The sequence below is a fragment of the Tamandua tetradactyla genome, chromosome 15 (genome assembly GCF_023851605.1).
Source record: "Tamandua tetradactyla isolate mTamTet1 chromosome 15, mTamTet1.pri, whole genome shotgun sequence".
NCBI lineage: Eukaryota > Metazoa > Chordata > Mammalia > Pilosa > Myrmecophagidae > Tamandua > Tamandua tetradactyla.
Window position 1 is genome coordinate 38,899,208 of NC_135341.1, and position 27,442 is coordinate 38,926,649.

The window sequence follows — 27,442 nt, forward strand, 5'->3', positions numbered from 1 at the left end:
AGGAGGCATTGTCTAAAACAATAGGAAAGGAGATGGTCAACATGCATATCAATAAGTATATTGGTCTCATGATAAGACATAGAATTTTTGTCATCTAGGCAGATTATTCAGATGGTTAAAAACCTTTTATAGCTTCTCACTAAGAGCAAACAAATAATCCAGAAAAACATTGTCATTTTAACGGATTAAAAACCAAATTCTTGTTTTTTCATGAAGATATATCTGATAAGAAAACTATTAAAAATTTTATAAAACTATGAAATCTTAGCCAAACTTAACCACAGCCAGTAAAATTCACTTCCAGCAAGACTTCTACAACTTTCTGTGTCCATCCATTTTATCCCACACATTACTGTTTCTCATTCTGCAATAATTATTTTACTTTAGGGGAAAAAGTAATTCATTTTTTCCCTAACAAAAACACTTCTTGTATACTTTACATATTTAAATTACAAAAAAAGATCTTGAAAATCATCTTCAAGCCAACATCCTACAAAACACAATTCTTTTTTTTCTTGTTTGTGAAAAATAAAATATATACAAAAAAGCGATAAATTTCAAAGAACACTGCAGTTAGTTGTAGAACAGATTTCAGAGTTTGGTATGGGTTACAATTCCACAGTTTTAGATTTTTACTTTTAGATGCTGTAAGATACTGGAGATTGAAAGAAATATCAGTATAATGATTCAGTAGTCACACTCATTTGTTAAAACTTACCTTCTTTGTATAACTCCACCATCACCTTTGTTCTTTCTCCCACTCTTTAGTGGTATTTGGGCTATGCCCATTCTAACTTTTTTGTGTTGAAAGGGGTTGTTAAGAATATGGGACAGGGGAATAGAAATAGTTGATGTTCTGGAGAGGCTGGTCCCTCTGCATTTCAGGCCTTATCTGGTCCGGGACCCATCTGGAGGTTGTAGGTTTCTGAAAAGATACCCTAGTGCATGGAACCCTTGTGGAGTCTTATATAACATCCTAGGTGTTTTTTAGGATTGACAGTAATAGTTTTGGCTGAGGTTTGGCAAACTATGATAGGCTAGCAGTGTCTAACTGAAGCTTGCATAAAAGTCACCTCCACAGTAGCCTCTTGACTCTATTTGAACTTTCTCAGCCACTGATACCTTATTTGTTACACTTCTTTTCCCCCTTTTGGTCAGGATGGCATTGTTGATCCCACGGTGCCAGGGCCAGACTCATCCCTGGGAGTCATCTTCAGTGCTGCCAGGGAGCATGTTGTGGGGAGGGCATTGATTTCACTTGCATAGTTGGGCTTAGAGATAGTGAGGCCACATCTGAGCAATAGAAGTCCTCTGAATGTGACTCTAAGTGGGCTAAGCTTCTTTGCTTTACATACGTAGGCTTCACAAGAGCAAGCCCCAAGATCAAGGGCTTGGCCTATTGATTTGAGTATCCCTGATATTTGATGTAGTATCCAGAGTTTCTCCACTCATAAAGTTTAATAGTTCCATATTTTTTCTCCCATCCCTCGAGGAACTTTGCTAATACCTTATGATTATTTGTTTAATTTACTCTGGGATGTATCCAGGCATCACATTAAGCTATACAGGATTTAAGGCTCTTATTATTCTGGGCTCACGGTGTTTGGATTGTTTAAATGATCTATCCAGACAGGTTGAGTTAGATTATGTGCTACAGAAAATTTTAGGTTCTGCACAAAATAAACCTTTCTTCCTTTGGTCTCAAAGAGTAGATAAAGTTCAAAAATATAGGCAATGTCTTCCATACCCCTGTATTCTGAATTACCTTAATCCTAACCTGATCAGCTTTATTCTTAATCTGTGAATACTAGGTTACATATATAAAACAGCTTCTCAAAATCCAGAAATAACAATTACCGCTCCAAATTAAATGTGACTGCTATAAAAGCTTACAATCTAGACCCCATTTTTTCTTTTGTTTTCTAAATGAGATCATACAATATTTGCTCTTCTGTTTCTGGCTTATTTTCCCTCACCAAGTATCCCACGGGTTCCTTCACAATGTTGCATACCTCACAACTTCATTCCTTCTTGTAGCAGCACAGTTTTTAATTATATACCATCATTTGCCAGCAGTTGATATTTGTATATTAATTTTATAGTTAAACAACTTACTAAACCCTGTGATTATTTCTCATACTCTTGCAGGCTCTTTTAGGTAGAGGTTTTTTTTTATTATTATTATTATTAATTAAAAAAAAAGAAAGAAATTAACACAACATTTAGAAATCATTCCATTCTTAGGTAGAGGGTTTTGATCTCTGCAAATCATGACTCCTTCCCAGCCCTTTTCCTTCTACTTCTCTTTCTTAATTATATTGGCTAGGACCTCCAGAGCAATATTGAAAGGAAGTAATAATTCTAGTTTCCTTGAATTGCCCTTAATTTTAAAGGGAATCCTGTTGGCATCTCTCTGTGAAGAATGATGTTTGTGGTACAATGTTTGGTAACAGTCTTTGTGGGGGTCAAGAATTTCTCTTGTAGCCCTTGTTTTCATGGGAATTATTGAGTTTTATCCAGCACTTTTAATATATCTAATGAAGTGGGTTTATAGTTAATCACTGTTTTGTTATTATCATTGTGTTGCTTAGGAGTTTTTTATCTGTTTGCTAATGAGATTTAGCTTATTGGTATATAATTTTCCTTATTATCTTCTTTTTTTTCATTTTTGTTTAAAACTTTTATTTAACTTAAAAAAAATTTACAAAAAAGGAAAGAAGTCCAGTAACCCGATAGACTTTCTCCATGCCAAGGTATCCCTTCTTCAAAACACTTCCCTTTTCTTTTTCTTTTAACATTTGTTCCCCCTATTATTTATTTTTAATCCATATGTTTTACTCATCTGTTGATAAGGTAGATAAAAGAAGCATCAGACACAAGGTTTTCACAATCACATAGTCACATTGCAAAAGCTATGTCATTATACAGTCATCTTCAAGAAACATAGCTACTGGAATACAGCTCTACATTTTCAAGACATTCCTTCCAGCCTCTCTTACACCTTAACTATAAGGGTGATCTCTGTATAATGTGTAAGAATAACCTCCAGGATGACCTCTCGACTCTGTTTGGAATCTCTCAGCCATTGATGCTTTATTTTGTCTCATTTCGCTCTTCCCCCTTTTGGTCGAAAAGGTTTCGTTTCCTCAATCCCTTGATGCTGAGTCTCAGCTCATTCTAGAATTTCTACCCCACGTTGCCAGGAAGGTCCACATCCCTGGGAGTCACGTCCCATGTAGAGAGGGGAAAGGCAGTGAGTTTGCTTGTCATGTTGGCTGAGAGAGAAAGGCCACATCGGAGCAACAGAAGTTCTCTGGGGGTGACTCTTAGGCCTAATTTTAAGTAGGCTTAGCCTGTCCTTTGCAGGGCTAAGTTTCATATGAACAAACCCCAAGATTGAAAGCTCATCCTATTCCTTTGGTTGTCCCCACTGCTTGTGAGAATATCAACAATTCTCCACTTGGGGAAGTTGAATTTCCCCCCTTTCTCACCATTCTCCAAGGGGACTTTGCAAATACTTTTTTATTCACTGTTCAATTTTCCTTATCTTTTGACTTTAACTGATTTGTTAATCAGCGTTATACTGGCCTCATAGAATGAGTAGGGGTGGAGTATTCCTTCTGTTTCTGTTTTTGGGGAAAGTTTGTGTGAGATTGTAATCATCTTGTTCCTACAAGTATTATAGAGTTTCCCAGTTTTTACTGAGGAAACCCTGTTGACCTGTGAGTTTTTTGTTTTTAATTTAATATAGAGAAGTTGTAGGTTTTCGGAGACATGGCATAAAATTCAGAGTTCCAGTATAGTACCCAATTATTAATATCTTGCAAATCCATGAAAGAACAATTTTATCATTGTGTTATTATCGTATATAATATCGTTTATATTTGGATTCTCTGTGTTTTACTGACCTATGATCTAGTAACGTATATGCAACCTAAAATCTCCCCTTTTCACCACATTCAAATGTATAACTCAGTGCTGTTAATTACCTTCACAATGTTGTGCTACTCTTACCACTATTCATTACCAAAACTTCTCTACCAACCCAAACAGAGAAACCTATTCAATTTAAGCATTATCTCCCCATCCCTACTTTTACTCCAGTCCCCGGTACTCTGTATTTCAGTCTTTGAATTTCTTTCTTCTAATTATTTCATATAAGTGAGGTCATACCAATAATTGTCTGACTTAGTTCACTCAACATGATGTCTTCACGTTTTATACATGTTGTTGCATTTATTAAAACGTCATTCCTTTTTATGGCTGGATAATATACCATTGGTATGTATGTATACATCACATTTTGGTTATCCATTTATGAGTCGATGAATATTGAGATTGCTTCCATCCTTTGGCAATTGTGAATAGGGCCACTATGAACATAGGGGTGCAAATATCTGTTTGAGTCTGCTTTAAATTATTTTGGCTATATACTGAATGACCTGGATTGCCAGGCCATATGGTAATTCTGTACTTAATTTTCTGAGAAACCACCAACTGTCTTCCACAGAAGCTGCACCGTTTTACATTACCACCACCAATGAAGAAATGTTCCTTTTTCTCCACATCCTCTCCAACACTTGTTGCTTTGTGTTTTTTTTTTTTGTTTTAAACTGTTTAGTTATTTTAGGTTTTCTAACCATTATAGAACTAGTCAGGACTTCTTTTTTGTTTTTTTTTCCCTTGAATTAGTTTGGTAAAATTAAATTTTCTAGTAACTTGTGCACATAATATAATTTTTCGGTTTTATTGATATAAAGTTCTTCAGAGTGATTTGTCCTTTTATTTTTTCTATCATTATTACCTTTACATTTCTTGTATTATTTATTTATGTCTTCTCTCTTTCCTTGAGCAGTTGTACCAGAGATTTGTCGATTTTATTTGTTGTTTCAAAGAACCACCTTTTGTGTCTATTTTTTCTTTCTGTTTTATCTTTTTGTGTGTGTGCTGTGTGGTGGGGGTCATATTTTATTCCTTTTACATGTGAGTATCCCATTACTGCAGCACCATTTGTTGAATTTTTTTTTAGTCGTGGTGGTGGTGTAGTGCATGGGTTGGGAATCGAACCCAGATCTCTCACATGGCAGGCAAGAATTCTACTGCTGAACTAACCTTGCCACCCCTGTTGTATCTTTTTTTTTGCATGGGCAGGCATCCGGACTCAAACCCGGGTCTCTGGCATCACAGACAAGAATTCTGCCACTGAGCCACCATTGCACCACTCCTAATCTTTTTTTATTACCCCACTTTCTATATTCTATTAATTCTTTCTCTTCTTTTTAAATATAAATATATTAACTTTTATCCATTTTTCTTTTCTGATGTTATGAATATAAGCCTATTATTTCCACTTAAGTTATTAAGTGTTTTTAAGTTAAAAACACTTCTGTTTTTTCCAATTAAATCTCCAATTATAGAGAACTTTATCTTCATATTTTGATCTTCTGACTTGATTGCATCATGGGAGAGAACTTGGTATGAAACTTGAAATTTTGAAATGTGTGAAGCTTGCTTTATAAATTTCTAAAAGTTCCATGTAAGCTTGTTTGTTGGAGGGATTCTATACCTGTACACATATTAGAATCATCATTTTATTGTCACAGCTGCTGTAAATCTTGGTATTCATTGAGTAAGGTATGTGGAAACCCCAGTGTGATGGAAGGGTCTCAATTTCTACCTGTCCTTTTATCAGTTTTGGCTATATATATATATATACACACACAAACATACATATATACGTACACACATATATGCATGTGTGTGGTTTTTTCTTTGTATTCTGTAGGGCGGCGATCACATTTCATTCTTTTTCCACATGAATATCCCCTTATTGCAGCACCATTTGTTGGATTTTTTTGTTTTTGTTTGGTATTTCATTTGTTTATTTGTTTTTGGAAAGTGCATGGGCCAGGAATTGGACCCAGGTTTCCCGCATGGCAGGTGGGAACTCTACCACTGAACTACCTTCACACCCCCACTATATATATTTTGCCACTTTCATTTAGGTTCCTAAAAGTATAAAATGTAATATCTTTCCCATAAATTAAACCTTTTTTTCCTTTTAATGTTGTGATTTTCTTTTTCTAATGTTCTTTTCTTAATGTGTATATTGACTAATAGTACCATGAATGGTACTATATATTTTCCAGTTTTGTAATTCTTTCTTCAACTTGTCTAATCTGTTGACCTGACTTTGATTTCCAGAAATCTGATTTGATCTTTTGATTTTTTTTTAAAGTCTCTGATCAATCTAATATTCTCTTGTTAATTGGTTTGTTTTTTTGTTATTTTGTTTTGTTTTAATTTATACATCATATCTGTGGATATTCTACATTTAGAATCTATCAGATTTACTATTGGCATTCCTTAGGTTCTAAATCTGTTGGTTAATGTTTCTGCTCTCAATCTTAGTGGCTTTCTTTCTTGGGGTTTGATCGTTTTAAGCTAGTTACTTGTAAGTTCTCTTGAAAAAACTGCCCGACGAGGTTTTGCTTCTGCTTTTCTTAAAGTTCATGTGAAGATTTGACTTGGTATTGTTTTCTAGTACCTGGCTCAAATTATATATTTGATAAATGTCTGTTTACTAATAACACATTTTCTTTCTTTTTGTTTTTTAATTTTTGAACTTTTTATTATTAGATATATAGAAAAGTGAAGGTCCTAACTGTTTTACCCAGTACTTTTTCACAAATGACTGCACATCATGTAAGAACACTGAGCTCAATAAAACAGAGCATTACTAGTACCCTAAAGTTCCCCCTGAGCTGTTTGTGTCACTCTCCTCACCTCTTGATTTCTGATACCATAGGTAACTTTCACCTGTTTTTGACCTTTAATACAATGGTAGAATATGTATTGTCTTGCATCTAACTTCTTTCTTCAATGTTATGTTTGTAAAATTCACCCATATTACTTTTTGTAGTTGTATTTCAGACACACTCATAGCTGTATAATAGTTTTTACTTTTTTCCCTACTGCATTACTGGTACTTATTCTTTTACTTGTAGAAGGAACTGAAGAGGAAAAGATGGAAACAGACATTGACGTTCAGCAGCCTGAAAAGGTGAAGTCTGTCTACTTGAATTTTCCCACAACAGAGGAACCACAGAGAGCATGTCTTTTGAAGCATATAGGTTTGGGTTTGGGTTTTGTTTGATTTTTTCCAGATTTTTTTGAGCCCTTCTTAGGGAAGTATAAATGTTCTCTCAGCTGCTTGGACTTTGCTGGTCTAAGGTATACTTCTCACCAGACGTAATTTAGAACATTTCTCATTTATTCATTCTATGGAAATTTTTCCAGCCTGGGGTACATTTGGAAATATGAATACAAAGTGTTGTAATTCTTAGGAATATTGAGTTGTAGGTTTTTAAATCCTTTACATGTGTCAAAAGAGAATTTTAGAATATTAAGGGCTTTTTTAGGAAAATTAACTGGCAGCAGAAGAATATTTAGAATAGTCTTAAGAAGAAGGCAACATTTGAGCTAAGTTTTAAAGAGCAGGTATGGAAAATTGAAATAGAGGGTAGGAGATAGGAGATCCAACTAGTAGGGGAAGCGAGACAGTAAAGCCAGCATTGCAGAGGGAACCACATTTCCCAGTATATTTGTTTCTTGATCATTGTTTCATAGAAGGTGGGCTACGCAAAGAAAACTTTACAGCCTCCTCAAGATTAGGGTCTGGGTCTTTGTATCCCCCACACTTCCATAGCTCACAGTGCACAATTAGTATTTGAGTAAATTATAGAAGTGGAGAGTTAAGGCCTTGATTGTATGTGGTATTTTTAAATAATATATAGATAAAGAGAGACGGTGATAAAACAGTAAAATTTGTTATTACTTTTACTACGTTCCAAATACCATACTTTATGTTCTGTGTGCTTTATATTTATGATTTCATCTAATTCCTAAAAGAAGCTCATCAGGTTAGTGATAGCATCTTCATTCTACAGTCAGCATTACATAATTTGACCAAGATTACAAAGATTTCAAAATCATCAAATGATACCAATTGCTGACCTGAGAAATTGAGGTTTTCAGTCCTCGGTGTACGATCGCAGGTGCTATAATGTGGCTCTTCCTAAAACCAGTAGCAGATGTCTTAAAGGGCTATGTTGATGGTTTTCCTGGCACTATCATGCTTCATGGTTGGTAAAATTTTAATCTCTTGGTCCTTTTGAGCAATTATTTATTATTATGTTTATTTATTAACTTACTTAATCAATGAATGATTTCAGTTCCTTCCCCTGCCATTCCTTTGCCCTTAAAGCAGATGAAGGAGAGAGAACAGGTATTTGTGCTTTGGAGGCATAAAGTCCTGTAAGCATTCAAGTTTTGAAGTAGTGAAAGGTATTTTTCTGAATTTATTAATTTCTTTCCAATCTCCTGTGTCCAAGGCCTTTCTGAACCTCCTTCACTTCTTGCCAAAAGTAGTAGAACCCTAAAGTAGTTTGAGATAATGTGTAATATCACTCGTGTAAGGATTGTTTTTCCTTCACTTCTTTACCTATTGTATCTGTCTCTTCAGGCAGAAAATAAAGGCGAAAATGAAGCAGAGGAAGGTGATAAAGTACAAGATGGAGAAAATGAAAAAAACAGTGAGAAGGAACAGGATAGTGAAGTTAGTGAGGATATTAAATCAGGTAATTTGAGATTTTATTATGTAAAACTGTAAGGCACTAGAGAAATGTAGGTACTTGTGTGTAGAATTATTTCCTGATGTTTCTTACTCAGTGTACTGATAAAGATTCATTTGAGTTTCATTGAAGCAGGTACCACTACTAAAGCCCAGTGGTTTGCTTTTTTCTTCCTCTTTTTGTCAGTAGTGTATGAACAAGCAAGTTCAACATGATTGTGAAGTCGCCAGTTAGCCTTGCCATTTTATTTTGTCTCAGTTGCTGATACATCCCATCATGCCTTTTTCAGTGGGCTTGTTGAACTACTGGGTTCTCAGCTTCTCATTCCCTCTGGACTCTGATTTTCCAGAGCATTTAGTTGATGGATTCATGAACACATAAATTTTATGACTTAGTTCCCCTGAATTTTCTTTTATATCCAAGGGAACTACATGTAGAGTTGAGAGATAGGGAAGGCGGACTGTATAATTTAGAGAAATCTTTCTGCATGGAAACAGACTTAAACATATAGTAATGGTTCAGCAAAACCTTAAAAAGAAGAAAGGCACTGAGAGCTCTTTGTAACAACAGTCCTAGTTTGTCACACGGCAGAGGTGAGAGGTACAATTGGGCACTCTAATAATAAAGACTTATAAGATTGAGACTGGGCACTATAATAATAAAGGTTTCTGATTTTTTCAGAAGAAAAAGAGGCTGAAGAGAACAAGGAACTTACTGATATATGTAAAGAAAGAGAAAGTGATATTGGGAAGAAGAAAGTAGAACATGAAATTTCTGAAGGAAATGTGGCCACAGCTGCAGCAGCTGCCCTTGCCTCAGCTGCAACCAAAGCCAAGGTTTGCCCCTGACATCGCTTTTCCAGTGCTCTCTTAAGCCATGAATGGTTGTTTTGTTTTTAGGTCACTGGGAACATTGAGTATAAAGAGCCTTGTACCCAATAGAAGATGACTATTTTCTTGATTGGCAGTTCTAGGTTATGAAATCCAGACAGGAGGAGGATGGTAGAAATAGTGGATCCAGTCCTAATGCATGACTTTCTTCCATGCATTCCTTACATCATTTAATCTTGCAAAGGCTGCAGAAGTAAAGATACATTGGCAATAATTGTCTTTTGGTTTTAAATTTGTGCCAGGGCATGCCTTGAACTATCCTGTTAATTTCTGTCAGATTAAAATACTTACCATTTTTAAGACAAAAATTATTTTTATAAATACTTCACCTTGCTTTTACAGATTGAAAGTAGAAAAGAGGGGGAACCTAAAATAGCTTTTTTTCTTCTTGAATTTGCCAGCTTTTCTGTGGGTGGTTTTCTCTATTTATAACATAGTATTGGCTACACAGCATACTTTGGAAGACAAGAGAATGTTGTTTTTCCCACTTTGGGTTAAATTAGCCTTTTAAAGCATTCCAGGCATGAATATACGAAGATCTTAAAACTCTTTTTATCCTTTCTACATTCTACTCTGCTAAGTTTCCTGTTATTATGGGTTCCCACGTTTTAAGAAGCAGTGACTATTAGAACATTCCTTGTCATTTTATCTTAAACTGGTGCCATTACACCTTTTCTTGATCGATTAGTAAAGAGGCTCTTTCATGGTCTTTAATTCCCCAGTAGCTGCTGTGAGCTGCTTCTCAAAGTGTTTACTGTTTAAAGTGCCCACCCATCTGGTATAAGTGCCAAAGTTGGGGGTGGGGGAAATGTTTACAGGCAGTAGCAGGAGGATCAATGCATAAAGTAACAGTCAGTGAGCCTAACACTTAGCCCAACTAGCTTGAAGTCCTGCAAATTCAGACTTGCCACTCTTCCGAAGAAAATATCTTCTGATCTTTGTGGTTTATAGCTCAATTTAGGTATTCTCTCTCCCATATCACCTCACTCTATAGGAATTTTTAAAGGTACACACTGGCTTCAGTGAGTACTGTTATAGATACCAGTGTGACTAATGTTTCACATTTGTCTGGTTTTGCTCTCTTGTTGGAAATTTTTTTTTGATCCTCTCTGTTTTTTGCCAGGTCAAATTATTTGAGCATCTCCTTATCTCTGTGTTGCCCCAGTTCCTATTTCCTTATAAATACTACTGTCAGGAGTCTTAAGAGACCCTAAGGAGTAGGCATATTTTTTTGGTTGTATAAATAAGGTAGAGGCTCCAAGAGCCTCCCTCCTGTGTGCTTTCTCAAGAGTGTGTCACAGCCATCCACCCAATCTTCATACCTACAGTCTCAGGTCTTCTTTAATACTTCTTGTTCTTTGATTTTTCATAGCTGATCTCCGACCAAACCCTTCATGGCTCTTTAGTTTTTTGGCTAATGCCCTGCCCCATTTCTGCTCCCTTTTATTAGCCTCGCATCTTCTTTAGCCTTTCTGCCCCATCCCATTCTCCATCTTGTAACCCAAGTAATCTTTTTTGTTTTCAAAAATTTATTGAAGTATAACTTACATTCAAATAAGGAAACATGTAAATCTACAACTCAATGAATTTTTCACAAAGTGAACCCCCCTCCTCTGTAACCTGCATCCACATTAAGAAGCATAACATTACCATTCCCATCCCAGCTTCCTCATACTCCATTCCACTTACTGGAAGGGTAATGACTAGCCTGTTTTAGTTAGTAAGCCTCCAGAATGCAGTATACCAGAAATGGAATGGCTTTTAAAAGGGGGAATTTATTAAATTACAAGTTTATAGTTCTGAGGAGATGAAAATGTCCTAATTAAGGCACCCACATGAGGTTACCTTCACTCAAAAAAGTCTGATGTGATTGAACAATGATATAGCTTTCACAATGAGACTCTGTGAATGTGAAAACCTTATGTCTGATGCTCCTTTTAGCAGCTATATCAACAGAAGAGTAGAACATATGGAATAAAAATAAATAATAGGGGGAACAAATGTTAAAATAAATTCAGTTTGAAATGCTAGTGGTAAATGAAAGCGAGGGGTAAGGGGTATGGTATGTATAGTCTTTTTTTTCTCTATTATCATTTTATTTCTTCTTCTGTTGTCTTTTTATTTCTTTTTCTAAATCAGTGCAAATATACTAAGAAATGATGAATATGCAACTATGTGATGATATTAAGAATTACTGATTGTATATGTAGAATGGAATGATACCTAAATGTTTTGTTTGTTAATTTTTTTAATTAATAAAAAAAAGTTTAAAAAAAAACAAAAAAAAAGTCCGATGGATCAGATTCTGTCAGCTGGGTAGTCACGTGGCTGGCATCTGCTGCTCCCTGGCTCCTGGGCTCTGTTGCTTTTAGCCTCTTTTCCTGTGGAGATTCCTCACTTTACTTCTCTAGGGCTGTCTTTCATCTTTTGGCTTCCCTTGCCTCTCACCAGGTTCTGGCTTGCTTAACCTCTCATGGTAACGTCTGCTGGGCTGCAAGCATCTCCAAACACCCGTGTCTCTGTTCTCCATGTATCCACATCTGTGTCAGCTCTGCTGTAAAGTTTCTCTCGGCTCTGAGGCTTGTCATTTCTCTCATTTCTGACTCTCTTCAAAATATTCTTTCTTTTAAAGGATTCCAGTAAACTAATCAAGACCTACCTGAAATGGGAGGAGTCACATCTTCATCTAATTAAAAGCTTATACCCACATTTGGGTGCCCCACGCCCCCGTGGGGATAATCTAATCAAGATCCCAGCCTTCATTGTTGAATTGGGATTAAAAGAAATGCCTGCCTCCACAAGATTGAATCAGGATTAAAACATGGCTTTTTTGGGGTACATAATATGTTCAAACCAGCACACCTGTTTTCTAATACCATGGCTTAGTTTCTCCTATTTTTGTCGTCACATAAATGGACTCATACATTATGGATAGGAATCTTTAAAATGCAAATATGAGCATGTCACACTCTTCAGTAACCTCCAGCTCTGTCTCAGGGTAAAAGTCCAAACTATTTAATAGGGAATTCTGGATTTTTTCAGTCAGGACCCAGGACCCTTCTTAGTTGTCAAGCCTTATTTCTTTCCTGTCCTTCCTAAAATGCTTCTGCCAGTTCCACCAAAGTTTATCCACTCTGTCATATCTCCTGCTGTACTTTTTAGGGCACTCTTCCCTCTCATAGAGCATCGTCTTCTTACTCTTCTAACATTATTTTCCTTTTTTATACCTCTGTGCTGAGCCAACTGTATGTTGGCTATAGACGAAACTAAAATGGTATGCCATCTTAAAATCTCATGAATGATTTATGACCTTTTCCTCTAACCTCACAACTGTTGATATGTACACTTTGGCCACAAAAGTGCAATGGTAACTGCTTTGCAACAATTGTTTGACTCCTATACAGAGAAACTGCTTTTGTGGAACAATTGGCCTCGCTCTTAGATACTCTGTGTATGTTATTTGGGTGTCCAAATAAGATTTTCTGTCCAAGGTTACTGAATTTTCACTCCCTCATCTCATTGAATTACTAAATTCAGTTCCTGAGTTTTCAGTCTTATTCTTAATAACTGAACACTTTCAGATCTTCATTCTTAAAATATCTACACTTCCTTCTGATTTGTGAAAATGATACAGATGCTTCTGATACATAACTTTTCATACATGAACTGTTCAGTGTGATGATAAAATGTCTCTAAACAGCTGGATGTAATACATTTCATAGCACACAATCATTTTTGTGCTGTATGGTAATTATGGGGTAAGGAATTTACTTAAATTACTGTGATTATTGTAACTTACCTAGCCAGAGTTTTTTCTTTATCTTTTTTTGATCTTCTTTTCCTATGAGCAACTTTGTTATTAAGCATTTTCCTTGATAAATTAAAATCGTTTTTCACATTCTGTGTGGAATAGTAGTTAGAAGTTCTAGGTCTTTCTCCTAAACAGATGGGATGTCATGATTCCTGGCTCTTCTCTATCTCTGCCATTTGAGGGACTCTTCTGTAGCATGGGTTTTTTCGTGAACCTATTGGCAGTCTGTGAACTGCTCCACTTGAAGGAGTAAGTGTGGGTGTGAAAAGGAGCATCATTACTGAGTCCTCTGGTTCCCTTCTATCTAAGGAAGAAGGTGTCCAGAACTAATGTTGGAATAAACCAGAAACTAGAACATGTTTGTTTTTTTCTCAGCAACAGGATTCAGTTTTTCCAAGAGAGCAGAGGTCATGTTTTCTTAAAACTATAGACCTTTCCTTCAGGTTTAAGAGAAAAATGTCCTGAGGGATAAGGAAGGTTCGGGAAGCCTTACAATGCACTTGTAAGGTCTTATAGCCACACATTGAAAAAATTTCCCTGAAGCCATGCTTTACTGGTATTTCTCTGGATTTGGTCTTTGACCCCAAGCCATTTCTTACTTTCAGCCTCTTTTTTTGGGAGAGACCAGAACTGGGAAACTATTATATTTTCAAATTCTGCACCTTCATATTTCCTCTGAATTCAGTGTGAAGCCTAATTGTTCCTTCTTTAGTTGCTTCCTCTCTCTTTTAGCTACTTCCCAATAAAATATGAAAAGAATTTTTACATGCCTAGAAATCACTTGTTCTAGTTTACTAGCTGCTGGAATGCAGCACACCAGAGATAGATTGGCTTTTAATAAAAGGGGATTTATTTTGTTAGTTCTTCAGAGGAAAGGCAGCTAACTTTCCACTGAGGTTCTTTCTTACGTGGAGGTTCTTTCTTACGTGGAAGGCACAGGATGGTCTCTGCTGGCCTTCTCTCCAGGCCCCTGGGTTCCAACAACTTTCCCCAGGGTGACTTCTTTATGCATCTCCAAACGCCTGGGCTGAGCTGCGAGTGCTGAGATCAGGTATGCTGAGCTGCTTGGGCTGTGATATACTGTGCTCTCCCATTTAAGCACCAGCCGATTAAGTCAAACATCATTCATTGCAGCAGGTATGCCTCCTAGCTGACTGCAGATGTAATTAGCAACAGATGAGGTTCAGGTACCATTGGCTCATGTCCGCAGCAACAAAACTTAAGTACGTTCACCTGGCCAAGTTGACAACTGACTCTAACTACCACATCACTGTAGCCATAGCCACAAGTTCATTAAGTACCCTTTCTATTTACCACATCATTGTAGGTCACTTTACAGACTTGGTGCTACTACATAACAAAGACACATTTCTCTTCACCCTTCAATAGTATTGTTCTTTCTGTCCTTTAAGTTCACCAATGGTCTTCTTAAAGCTCTTTCAGCTTACATTTCCTGTCTTGTCACAAAGCTAATGTCAGATTTTAGGTTCTTATTACATTAGTAACAATTTCTGAACTATTAAATAGCTTTACCACCTGGGAAACTCCTGTTACTCTATTAAATATTAGGAACTCCCAAATCAGTAGTCCAAACCCTTGATCTTGAGGCTTGCTCATGTGAAGCTTATTTCTGTAGCAGAAAAGCTAAGTCTACCTGTTGTTGTGACCAAGAAAATCTCTTTTGTTGCTCAGATGTGGCCTCTCTCTCTCTAAGCCCAGCTCAGCAAGAAGAGTTGTCCTGTGTGGGACATGACATCTGGGGGTGAAAGACTCCCAGGCAGTGTGGGACATGACTCCCTGAGATGAGCCTGGCCCTGGCATTGTGGTATCAACAATGCCTTCCTGACCAAAAGGGGGAAAAGAAAACAAAATAAGTCATTAGTGGCTGAGAGAGAGCAAATAGAGTCCAGAGGCTATTCTGGAGGCTTCTCTGACACCAAAGTAAATTTCATAAGGGTAAACTTAAAACCAAGGGCTTGGCCTGTTTTCTTTGGCATCCCCAATGGTTGAGAGGGTATCAGGGGTTTCCCAGATGTGAATCAGGTTTAATAGTTCCATGTTTTTTTCTTTGGTCCCTTAAGGGACTCTACAATACCTTTTTTTTTTGCACAGGCAGGCACTGGAAATCGAACCCGGGTCTCTGGCATGGCAGGCAAGGACTCTGCCTGATGAACCACTGTGGCCCACCCCCAATACTTTTTAATTATCAGCTCGCCATAGTCTGAGATGTTTCCAGGTATTACATTAAAGTATACAGAATAACAAGGCCTTCTGGGCTCCATGAGTTTTAGGGTTGTTTAAATGAGCTGTCCAGAAAGGTTAATAAAAGCCTTTGGTCTCATATAGTCTGTGAAGCTCTAGAGTACATACACTGTCATTTTTACCCTGCATTCTGATTTACCTTAGTAAATCTGGTCTCTTTTTTTGGTTACTTTTTAACTGTTATTGTGTGTATTGTTTGTAGCAATGCTAACTTTCAGGGCTGCAGAAAGTACCGGCTTGTTTATACACTTATAGTTCAGTATCTCAGTATCTCAGAATCTAGAAACATCCTTAAAACTTGGGAGTAATGTAGCTGCTAATAAGGGCTTACAATCTAGGCTCCAATTTTCTTATAAGTATTTTCTGAAAGAGATCATAGCATAATTGTTCTTTTGTTTCTGGCTTATTTTGCACAACACATTGTCCCTAAGGTTCATTCATTTTGTTGTATGCCTTCAGGACGTCTTTATTTGTAGCTGCACAGTATTCCAACATATATATACATATATATATATATATATATATATATATATATATATATATATCAGTTTGCCTTTCGGTTTCTCAGTTATTATACCCTTCAGCCCCCTCCATCCATTAGAGCTGTTTTTCTTTTTATTATTGAGTTGTATTTATTTCTTTATGTATTTTAGATATTAAACCCTTATCATTTAACTGGTTTCAAAATATTTTCTCCCATGGTATATGCCGCCTTATCACCTCTTTAACGAAGTTGAAGCACAAAAATCTTCAATTTTAAGGAGGTCCCTTTTATCTCCTTTTTTTCATTGCTTGTATTGTGCTTTTGATGTAAAGACTAAGAAACTCCTGTCTGCCACAAGATATTGAAGATGCTTGATCCATTTTGAATTAATTTTTGTATGAGGTGTGAGGTAAGAGGTCTTCTTTCTTTCTTTTGGAGTAGATAGCCAGTTCTCACAGCACCATTTGTTGAAGAGACTGTTCTACCCGAGTTGAGTGGATATGAGCAGCCTCACAAAAAATCACTTGACTGTAAATGTGCAAGTCTGTTTCTGCACTCTCAATTCAGTTCCATTGATCAGTATATTTCTCTTTATGCCAGTACCATGCTGTTTTGACCTTGTAATATCTTTGAAATTAAGAAATATAAGTGCTCCGAGTTTATTCATCTTTTTCAAGATATTTTGGCTATTTGGGGGCACTTAACCCTTCCAAATAAATTTGATAATTGGCTTTTCCATTTCTTCAAAGTAGGCCATTGGAATTTTGATTGGGATTGTGATCATTTCTGTAAATCAATTTGTGTAACATTGATATCCTAACAATGTTTAGTTTTCTGATCCATGAACATGAAATATACTTCATTTATTTAGGTCTTCCTTGATTTCTTTTAGCAGTATGTTGTAGTTTTTTGAATGCATGTCCTTTACATACTTGGTTAAATTTATTCCTAGATGTTTGATTCTTTTAGTTGTTACTGTAAATTTCCTCCTCAGATTGCTCATTACTAGTGTATAGAAACACTACTGATTTTTGCGTGTTCATTTTGTATCTCACAATTTTGCTGAACTCATTTATTTGTTAACATAGATTTTTCGGGGCTTTCTAAGTATAGGATCATATTACCTAAAAACAGTGACCGGTTTACTTCTTCCTTTCTGATTTGGCTGCCTTCTTTTTCTTCCCTAATAGCAGTAGCCAGAACTTCTAGCACAGTGTTGAATAACGATGATGACAGTGGACATCCTTGTCTTGTTCATAATCTAAAAGGTAAAGCTTTGTCTTTCACCACTGTGCCTGATGTTAACTATTGTTTTTTCATATATCTCCTTTATCATGTTGAGGAAATTTTCTTCTATACCTATCTTTTTGAAGTGTTTTTATCAAGAAAGGACTCTGGATTTTGTCAAGATTCCTTTTCTACATCCATTGATACAATCGTGTGGGTTTTTTCCCTTTGATTTGTTAATGTGGTCCATTACATTAATTGGTTTTCTTGTTTGAACCACACTTGCATACCAGGAATAAAACCCACTTGATCATGATATGTGATTCTTTTAATGTGCTGTTAGATTTGATTTGCAAGTCTTCTTTTTTTAGGGTTTTTGCATCTATATTCATTAGAGAAATTGGTCTGTAATTTTCTTTTCTTGTAGTATCTTTATCTGGCTTTGGTATTAGGTGATGTTGGCATCATAGAATGAGTTAGGTAGTGTTCACTCTTTAATTTTTTGGAAGAATTTAAGCAGTACTGGTATTAATTTTTCTTGGATTGACTGTTAGAATTCCCCCTATGAAACCATGTAGTTCTGGGCTTTTCTTTGGAGATTTTTGTTTACTCATTCATTCTCTATTTGTGATTGGTTTGTTGAGGACTTGTGATTGGTTTGTTGAGGTCTTCTCTTTCTTTTCAAGTGAGTATGCGTTGGTTGTTTCTAATAAATTGTTCATTTCATCTAGGTCGTCTAATTTGTTGGCATACAGTTGTTCATAGTATCCTTTTATGATCTTTTTTATTTCTTTGTGTTCAGTAGTAGTGTCCCCCCCTCACTTCTGATTTTTTTTATTTGCTTCCTCATTTTTCCTTTGTCAGTCTCACTAATGGCGTGTCAATTTTATTGATCTTATCAAAGAACAACTGTTGGTTTTGCTGATTTTCTCTAATTTTTTTTGGTGCTGTTCTCAATTTTGTTTATTTCTGCACTAATTTTTCTTTCCTTCTCCCTTCCTTGGGATTAGTTTGCTGGTCTTTTTCTAGTTTTCCAAGTGTGCATTTGGTTCTTTGATTTTAGGTTTCTCCTTAATGTAGGCATTAAGACCTATAACTTTCCGCTTTCAGCACTGTCTTTGAAAGTTTTGATATGTTGTGTTCTCATTTTCATTCATCTCCAGATATTTACTGATTTCTCTTGCATTTTTTTCTCTGACTTGCTAATCATTTAAGAGTGTTATTTACCCTCCATATATTTGTTAATTTTCCAGTTTTCTGCCTCTTGATTTCCAGGTTCATTCCATTATGATCAGAGAAAGTAGTTTTGTATAATTTCAGTATTTTTAAATTTATTGAGACTGTTTTGTGACTCAGCATGTGGGTTCATCCTTGAGAATGATCCATGAGTATTTGAGAATAATGTGTATCCTACTGTTTTGGAGTGTAATGTTCTGTGTTTGTTAAATCTAGTTAATTTATCATATTATTCAAGTTCTCTGTTTCCTTATTGAGCCCCTGTAGATTTTATGTCTATTGAAGAGACCTCTATTACTGTAAGACATCTATTATTGCCTTCGATTTTGCCATTCTTTACCTCATGTCTTTTGAGTTAGGTGAATAAACCCTTATGATTGTTTGTTATTTTTTATATATAAAATATAATGACCTTCTTTGACTCTTATGTAACATTTTTTTTTGCATTTAAATGTGTTTTGTCCAATATTAGTATGGTGTGGAGAAATTGGAACCCTCTTCTGTCATTGGTGGGAATATAAAATAGTGCAGCCACTGTGGAAAACAATTTATTGCATCCTGGAAAAGTTAACATAAAATTACCATGTGACTTGGCAAGTCCACTGGTCTGTATATACCCAAAAGATGTGAAAGTGGAGACTAGAGCAGATATTTGCATACTGACCTTCATTGCAGCATTATTCAGTTGACAAAAGGTGCAAACAAACCAAGTGTCCATTAATAGATGAATAAATGAAATGAGGTATACTTACATGGAACATTATTCAGCCATAAAAAAGAATGAAGTTCTAATACATGCTACAACATGTCTGAACCTTGAAATCATCATGTTGAGTAAAGTAAGACAAAAAAAGACGAGAATTGTAGGATTCATATTTTATGAAAGATCTAGAATAAGCAAATTCATACGAGACAAAGTAGATTAGAAATTGTGAGATGGGAGAGGATAACTGGCTTGAGGGGGGTATAGTTATTGTTTAGTAGGTAGAGAGTTTCTGTTTTGAGTTATGAAAAAGTTTTAGTAATGGGTGGTATTGATGGGTAGGTAGCTCAACATTGTAAATATAATGCCATTGAATCGCACACTTTAAAATGGTTAAAATGGTGGCTAGGTGACAAAAGTAAAAGGGAAACCATTTTTTCTTTTTTTTTTTAATTCTTTGTAATTTTTATATAGTTCTCTTATTCAAAAATATAAATTGCATAACACTGTACATTGATAAACAGCTTAGAATCAAGTACCTTTATTTAAAATTTTGGTGTTTTTCATGTAGCTCTCACTGTAGTTTTGGGAATAAACATGATCATTAACAGATGTAGATTTGTTGGTAAAAGCTTATCATCACCTTTTGCTCACATTTCTGAATCTTCCTGCTAGTGGTTCTTTGTAGCTGTAAAACTACATATTTCTTTTCACCAATAAAAGAGTGAAAATAAAGGCTCTCATTTAAATGCTGTGACTACCAATTTAGCTCCCCAACACCTATATTAAATCCTACTGCATGTCCCCTCCTTCTAGATTTGGTAGGAAGCAGAGAATTTAATAAGATAGCTATTCCATGTCTTCTTATGACCTAATGTAGAAATAAGGTAGACACATAAATTTTGCAGATATAATTAAAGTATATGCAAAGTGGTGTTGGGAGTTTGTTGGGTGAAGCCTTTTGATGGTTTCTGGAGAAGGTCAGGGCCTTGGCCAAATAGGCGTCTCATTCTCTGGGTTATATGGCTTCTTATTCTCTCTGCTACTGAGTTGGCAAGAAAAACTAGTAGGATTCATCTTCAGTTCTTTAGCATTGGAGTAGTCCATTCTTTCAGAGTAACCTCTATCTTTGTGCTGTATTTTTTTTTCCTGCTCCTGCCACTATCCTCATACTAGAAAAGGAATAAATAAGCTATATCCCTTTCTGGCACACAGTTGCAACTCATCAGAGAAAGGCAGAGATTTTGCATCTGTTACGAGGTGCTGAGAGCTGCTGCTTCTGTCTACAGCTGAAAAATCCATAGGGTGGGAAAAAGGATGGTAAAGGGAATGTTAGAGGTCAGAGGTGAGAGTGAGAAGGGTGAAGGAATGTGGGAGGTTACCATCACCATTTGTGTTCTCCTGTTTTTCTCATTAGGGCTCTGTTTCACCCGCCCTTCTTTAGTGGACTCTGAAGGCAGTAGATTATGCTGGGATTCTTTTAATCTGTATAAGGATCTGAAATTCAGGGATAGTTATTTTAAGTTGAAACAAGTGCTTTGCAGAAATGTACAAGGGGGGCAGTCTAGGGCACTATTTTGAATGGCACAGTCCTCATTTGAATAGTGACTTCAGCATTTTGTTTCTGTTTATAATCAAATATTTACCTAAATAATTTGAATGACCTTTTGCTTTTAGCACTTGGCTGCCGTAGAAGAAAGAAAGATCAAGTCCCTGGTAGCTCTCCTGGTTGAGACACAAATGAAGAAACTGGAGATAAAACTTCGACATTTTGAGGAGTTAGAAACTATCATGGACAGAGAGAAAGAGGCTGTAAGTAAGGGGAATTCTGTAATTTAGAGGGTTTTTATCAATTAATCCCTGACTACCTTTCCTAAAATATATGTTAGATAAAATAAATGTAACTTACTCTCTTGGTCTCTCTGGCTAGCTTCTGTTTTGTGTTGCAGTTTCAAAAGGATTTTCAGCTAGCTAGGATAAATAAGAGGAACTGATATCATTATAAAACTAAATATGTAAACCTCAACTTCTTATAATGTCTCTTAGCTTTCCAGCATCAAATTCTCCCTTCTACAAAAGTTGGCTCTAAGACTTACTTCACTGTTTTCCTGTTAAGTCTTCAAAAACGTAGAATTCATATGTAGATCCATTACCTAATTTAAGGATTTTCTTCATTTCCTTTCTTCAATATCATTTTCAGAAAGTAGAAGTTAATCTCATTTTGAGGTAGGCACCTCGTTTTTTGTGAGCCTTTCTTAACGCACTCCTAAGATCCAGATTGTTGATCTGTCTCACTCTTCCCTTCCCTCTCCTATATTTGGAATTAGCCTATACTAAGCTCCTAAGCAGCATTGTTTGGGAAAGAAACTTTTGATGTAAGGATTTGGGCCATTCGAGAATAAAGAATTGTGAAAAAGGCCAAAAATGAGGAGGGGAATAATAAAAAGTAAGCAGAGCTTACACTCAGAGAATATTTGGTTATCTCAGTGGAATTTTAGGAGAAACAGATACAGGTCTTTGGGAGAAGTTTTTTGTAATTGAGTTGGCTAGAGAAGGAACGATAGAATAAATCTGAAGATTTATTTGGGGATTTTTCTCTGACTATTTTGACTTTTTTATCTGAATAAGAAGCACTGGTTTGCTCCTGAATGGTAGAATTTTAAAATTAAACAATCCCAGAAGACTAATTATATTTAAAGTCTGTTTGCATTTGTTAAACCCTTTCTTAGTAGTCAGAGCAACTCTTCTGTCAGATTCCCTGAGATAAGTAGCCCATTTTCATTTTATCCTGTCAAAAAAAATAACCTCACTAGATAATGTGAAGCAAGCAAGGATGATTTTATTCATAGCATCCTTTGTAGGGGAGAGAGATGAGAACTTGGTTCCGTCACAACAAAGCATAGCTGGCTTTTTTAAGGTGTAGAATGGACTGGGTGAAAAAACACCAGAGGATGATAAGGTGTTTGATTACCAGGAGGGGTGAGTGGTTTTACTGAAGTATTGCAACTAGATAACTTGGTTCACATTGTTTTGCTTTGTGATAATTCGGCCACCTAAAATCTGTGATGGCTGGCCTCTAAGAGGTTAGAGGAGGGAGGTAAGAACTAACTAGCTAGGAGGCTCTGAGACATCTGGATAGTGTAAAAACCAGGGTAAGGTAAGTCCTGAGTCAGGGAGAAGGGTGTCTAAAGTTTAATTAAGCTAAAAGAAAGTTAAGGTCATGTTAGTCAATTCCAAGACCAGCTCTGCTGCTTACTGTGGGCTTTCTACCCCTATAAGCAAGGATAAGCTGTTCGGTGCCTCAGTAGCTCTCCTACCCTGTCCCCCCACCCCCACCCCTTCCTAATGAGGAGTCCTCTCATGCCACTTTACTCCACCTATCTGGTCAATGAAACCCCATCTTCATAGCATCTCTCACACTACTGGCTCTTTCCTGACCAACTACCCATCTTGTCTCTGTCACCCTCTGTTCAGTTATGCCAGAACACATTAAGGCTTCCCTCGTGACTTTGTTCTCTGCCACTCTTGATTCCTGCTCTTTTGCCAGCAAGGTCCTTTTCCTCACTGCTTGCCTACATCCTTCATCCTTCAGCCCTACGGCAATGGGTGACGTGCCCTCCCATTGCTGCTGTGGCAATTTAACAAACTATCTACTTTATTGTAATTGTTTTACATGTCTGTCTCCCATTCCAGAGTGTATACTCTTTGAGGGTAGGGACTTTATAAAATATCTGTTAATATAGAATCTGACACATGTTAAGCCCTTATTTAAGTGTCTATTAAATGAATGCATGTCTATATCATTGTTGCAAGCTGGGAATGTCCACCCTTGGAACTAATTTTGATGGGGAAAACAGTCAAGAAAACATTATGACAACATAACATGTTCAGTACTGTAGTGGGACTACAGAAGAGGAACGCCTAGAGGTGTGAAGAGGAGAGGGTATCAGAAGAAACTTCCTAGAGGTGGATTTTTGAAAAAGTGGTATTTATGTTATGGTTACTTGTTTTTCTGTTTGTTTGTAATTTCATAAAGCATCTTTATTGAGATATAATTCATACGTCTTACAACTCACCCATTTAAAGTGCACAATTCAGTTGTTTTTAGTATATTTACAGATATGTGCGACCATCCCCACAGTCAATTTTAGAACATTTTAATCACCTCTAAAAGAAACTTCATACCCTTTACCTGTCACCTCCTATACCCATATTTGCCCCTGCCCCTGCCCTTAGCAACCGCTAATCTACTTTCTGTGTCTTAATAGATGTTCTTATTCCAGGCTTTCATATGAACAGACTTATATAATGTTTGGTCTTTTGTGACTACTGACTTCTTTCACTTAGTCTGATGTTGTCAAGGTCCATCCAAGTCGTAGAATGTCATCAGTACTTCATACCTTTGTATGGCTGAATAATATTCCCTTGGGTAGTTACACTGCTGTTAGTTTATTCATTTGTCTGTTGATGGACATGTGGATTGTTTCCACCTTTTTGCCTCTTATGAATAATGCTTCATGTACAAATTTTTGTGTGGACATAATTTATTTCTCTTGTATATACCTAGGAGTCAAATTGCTGGGTCATATGGTCACTTTGTTTAGTCTTTTGAGGAACTGCTAGGCTGTTTTCCAATGCAGCTGCACCATTTTACATTCCCACCAGTAGCATGTGAGGGTTCCAATTTCTCCATATTCTCCATAACACTTGTTATTATCTGACTTTCAGTTCCAGCCATCCTAGTGGGTATTAAGAAGTATTTCATGATGGTTTGATTTTCACTTCCCTGATGATTAATGATGTTGAGAAGCTTTCATGTGCTTATTGGCCATTTGTGTATCTTCTTTGAAGAAATGTCTATTCAGGTCCTTTTCCTGTTTTTTAATCGTGTTATTTATCTTTTTATTATTAAGTTGTAAGAGCTCCTTATGTATTCCAAATGCAAGTCTCTTATAAGATAAATAATTTGCAAATATTTTTTCCCATTCTGTGGGTTGTCTTTTCACTTTCTTGAAGGTATCCTTTGAACCACAAAAGTTTTTTATTTTGTTGAAGACGAGTTTATCTATTTTTAATTTAATTGCTCGAGATTTTTATGTCATATCTTCAAACCCTTTGCCAAATCCAAGATTGTGAAATTTATCCCTGATTTCTTCAGTGTTTTGTAATTTTAACTCTTACATTTAGGTCTTTGGTTCACTTTGAGTTTCAAAGTTTTGTACATGGTATATAAGGATTCAGCTTCATTCTTTTATATCTGTGTATTCATTTGTCCAGCACCATTTGTCGAAATTACTGTTTGTGTTTATCTTACTGATTAGCTGCTCTTTGTCACCTTATGAATTTTCTTAGGTTATTTGGGGTAACAGGTGTCTGTAATATAATGGATTATTGCCACATGTATGATTCACATGAATGGTTGGGTGGTTTCCATTGGTAAACAGATGCCTTACTGGTACTCATGAAGCATAACTGGTATTAATTTGAAGATTGGATGACCCTGCTTGGACACAACAGAACAATGACTAGATTAGTAAGGGCTTTTTCCTCAGCTGTAGGTCATTTTATCTTCTGAGAGTGAACCTATACTTCCCCACTTTCCAAACCATCTCATGGAAACTTTTGTCTATCATGTGGGTATAGCAGACACCCCAGCCCCTTCCATGCCCATTTTCTCTTCACTGATTCCCAGACACCTAGAGGCAGGGTGTAATGGCTTCAATTCTCTCAGCCTTCATAATTTTCCTTATACTGTATATTTGTCGTGTTTATTTATCTAAAATTACACAACTCCATTTGTCTTTTGTCCTTTGACTCTATTTTTCTACGTTGGATTCTAATCACAGCACAGTAAGCATTTTACAGGATAGTCTCTGAATAAAACTGAAAATGTTGGGGAAGCACTCCTCGTTCTGCCCACCACGTAAGTTGCTCTGCTTGAATCCTTTGGTGATTGGCCTGTCTTTTCTTAAATTAGAGTACTAGTAGCATTTTGTGAAGGGCAGTTCTTTTGTACAGGGCAGTCCCTGTTGGCCCTACACAGTGAACACCAATACACTGTATTAGTTGTTTATTCCTATGTAAACAGTTAACCTCAAAACTTAGTGACTAAAAACAACCAAAAAAAAATTTTATTTACACAGTTCCTGAGATTAGGAATCTTTAGAGCAGCTTAGCCGGATGGTTCTGCCTCAGAGTCTCCTACTAGGTTGCATTCTTCTTTAAAGGCTCAACTGGGGCTGAAGAGATCTACTTTGAAGTTCACTCTTGAGGCTCTTTTTGGCAGGAGGCTTCAGTTCCTTGCCACATAGTACTATCTATAGTGCTGCTCATTAAATGGTTTCCCCTAGAGCGAAAAATTCTAAAGAGTTAGGGACATGAAGCATCCCTAAGATGGAAGCCACAGTGTCTTTCAGAACTTAAGTTTGGAAGTCACATCCCATCAGTTATAATTACATTTTATCAGCCATACAGTGGGGAGGGGCGAGAGGAGGCTTCAGTGGAAGAAGGTGAAATACTCGGAAGCAGGATCATTGGAGTCAGCTTGGAGGCTGTCACACCAACCCAAAACTTCAGATTTTCACCCACTCATTTCTTGTACAATTAAAACAACCTTTTATCTCTATTTCAACACTAGCATCCTGTCCTTCCCTGGGGCATACAACACCATGACTATTTTCTTACTAATAATAAACACTCTGAGTTTTTTAAGTTCATTTGGCTAGGTATAGAAATTGTTTACCTTCAGAAAAGAGAATCATTGTAGGAAGCTCAAAGAGAAACCCAGGCTCTGTCCTTAAAGAGGTTAGCGAATGAGACATGGACACATAAATAAAACAAATACTATAAGATAATGGGGCTGTGGGAACTCCAGGGAGGGGAGTTAAAAGTTGGCTGAGATTATCAGGGAAAGCTTCTAGGAGTGGGGGAAAGCTGATCTAAGCTATAGGAATGGCCCAAATACAGAAATAAAAGCTCTTAGAAGATTGAAGAAGTCTGCCTGCCCAGAGCTAGTGGCTTTTGCAGCATAGTTAAGTTCATTTGTTCATACAGCAAATATTTATTGAGCACCTACTGTGTTCCGGACATGTAGGCACTTTGAGGAACAAAACCCAACAAAATTCCCTGCTTTGCTGGAGCTTAAATTCTATTGGAGAGACCAGATCAACTAGTTCCATCTCCCTATCCCATAGTACTGACAGCCCTTCCAACCTGAAAAAAGTTAGAATGGGCATAGCACAAATACACTGAAGAATTGGAGAAAGATCAAAGGTGATGGTGAAGTTCTACAAAGAAAGTCAGGTTTAACAAACAAGTATGAGTGCTGAATCATTACATTGATATTTCTTTTCGCCTCCAGTACCTCAGAGCAGCTAGAAGTAAAAACCTAAAATTGTGGAATTGTAACTCATAACAAAGTCTGTAAGCTGTTCTACAACTAATTGTTGCAATGTGCTTTGAAATTTATTGATGTTTTGTATATATGTTATTTTTTACAAAAAAAAAGTCGATTTGATAATACAAAAATACATTCATTCCTTCTAGCCTCCAGTGTTCTGGAGCAGCTAGAAGGAGAAATCTGAGATTATGATAATGTACCCCATGACAAACTCGGGGATCTGTCCTGTAACTACTTATTGATTAGTGCTTTGTAAACCATTGCTTTTTTCTTTCTTTGCTTTGTATATATGTTATACTAGACAACAAAAAGTTTTTTAAAAATCTACTGGAGAGAGACAATTAAAAATAAACATAATTTATTACTTAGAAATAATAAGTGAATTAAGAATATTAGAAGGTGTTCAGTGTTTTGTAAAAATGCTGGATCCCAGGGAGATTGGGTATGGTTGGAGAGGGATTGCAGTTTTTTTAAGTGATCTGAGTAGGCCTTGTTGAGAAACTAACAATTGATGGGACAGTTGTTTTTAAGCAGTTAGGCATAGCCAGTGCAGAGCCCCTGTGATAGGAGCACGATTTACATGTTTGGGACCTAGATAGTTTGTAGGTAGACTGGAGCATAAATGAGTGGTGGACAGATAAAATCAGAGAGGGAACAGTGGCTGGATCAACCTCTGTAAACCATCCAGAGGCCTTTTACATTACTCTGATTGTAACAAGGAACAATTTCAGGACCTTGAGCAGAGGACTGGCATGATCTTCCTTATAGATTAACAGGAGTTAGTCTATCTATCTTGT

The 27,442-nt window shown here is 36.5% G+C and overlaps 1 protein-coding gene across 6 annotated transcripts in view; it reads left to right on the plus strand.

The window, feature by feature from the left end:
- Positions 1-27,442, plus strand: part of SMARCC1 (SWI/SNF related BAF chromatin remodeling complex subunit C1) — a 251,121-nt gene that overhangs the window by 199,764 nt on the left and 23,915 nt on the right. For 5 of the 6 annotated variants that reach the window (XM_077129473.1, XM_077129467.1, XM_077129472.1 and 2 more), the window contains exons 22-25: positions 7,008-7,063; positions 8,525-8,639; positions 9,315-9,469; positions 20,924-21,058. In XM_077129473.1, coding sequence (XP_076985588.1) covers positions 7,008-7,063; positions 8,525-8,639; positions 9,315-9,469; positions 20,924-21,058 — 461 coding nt within the window. The remainder of the gene's footprint in view (positions 1-7,007; positions 7,064-8,524; positions 8,640-9,314; positions 9,470-20,923; positions 21,059-27,442) is intronic. The other variant, XM_077129470.1, reaches the window with a different exon arrangement.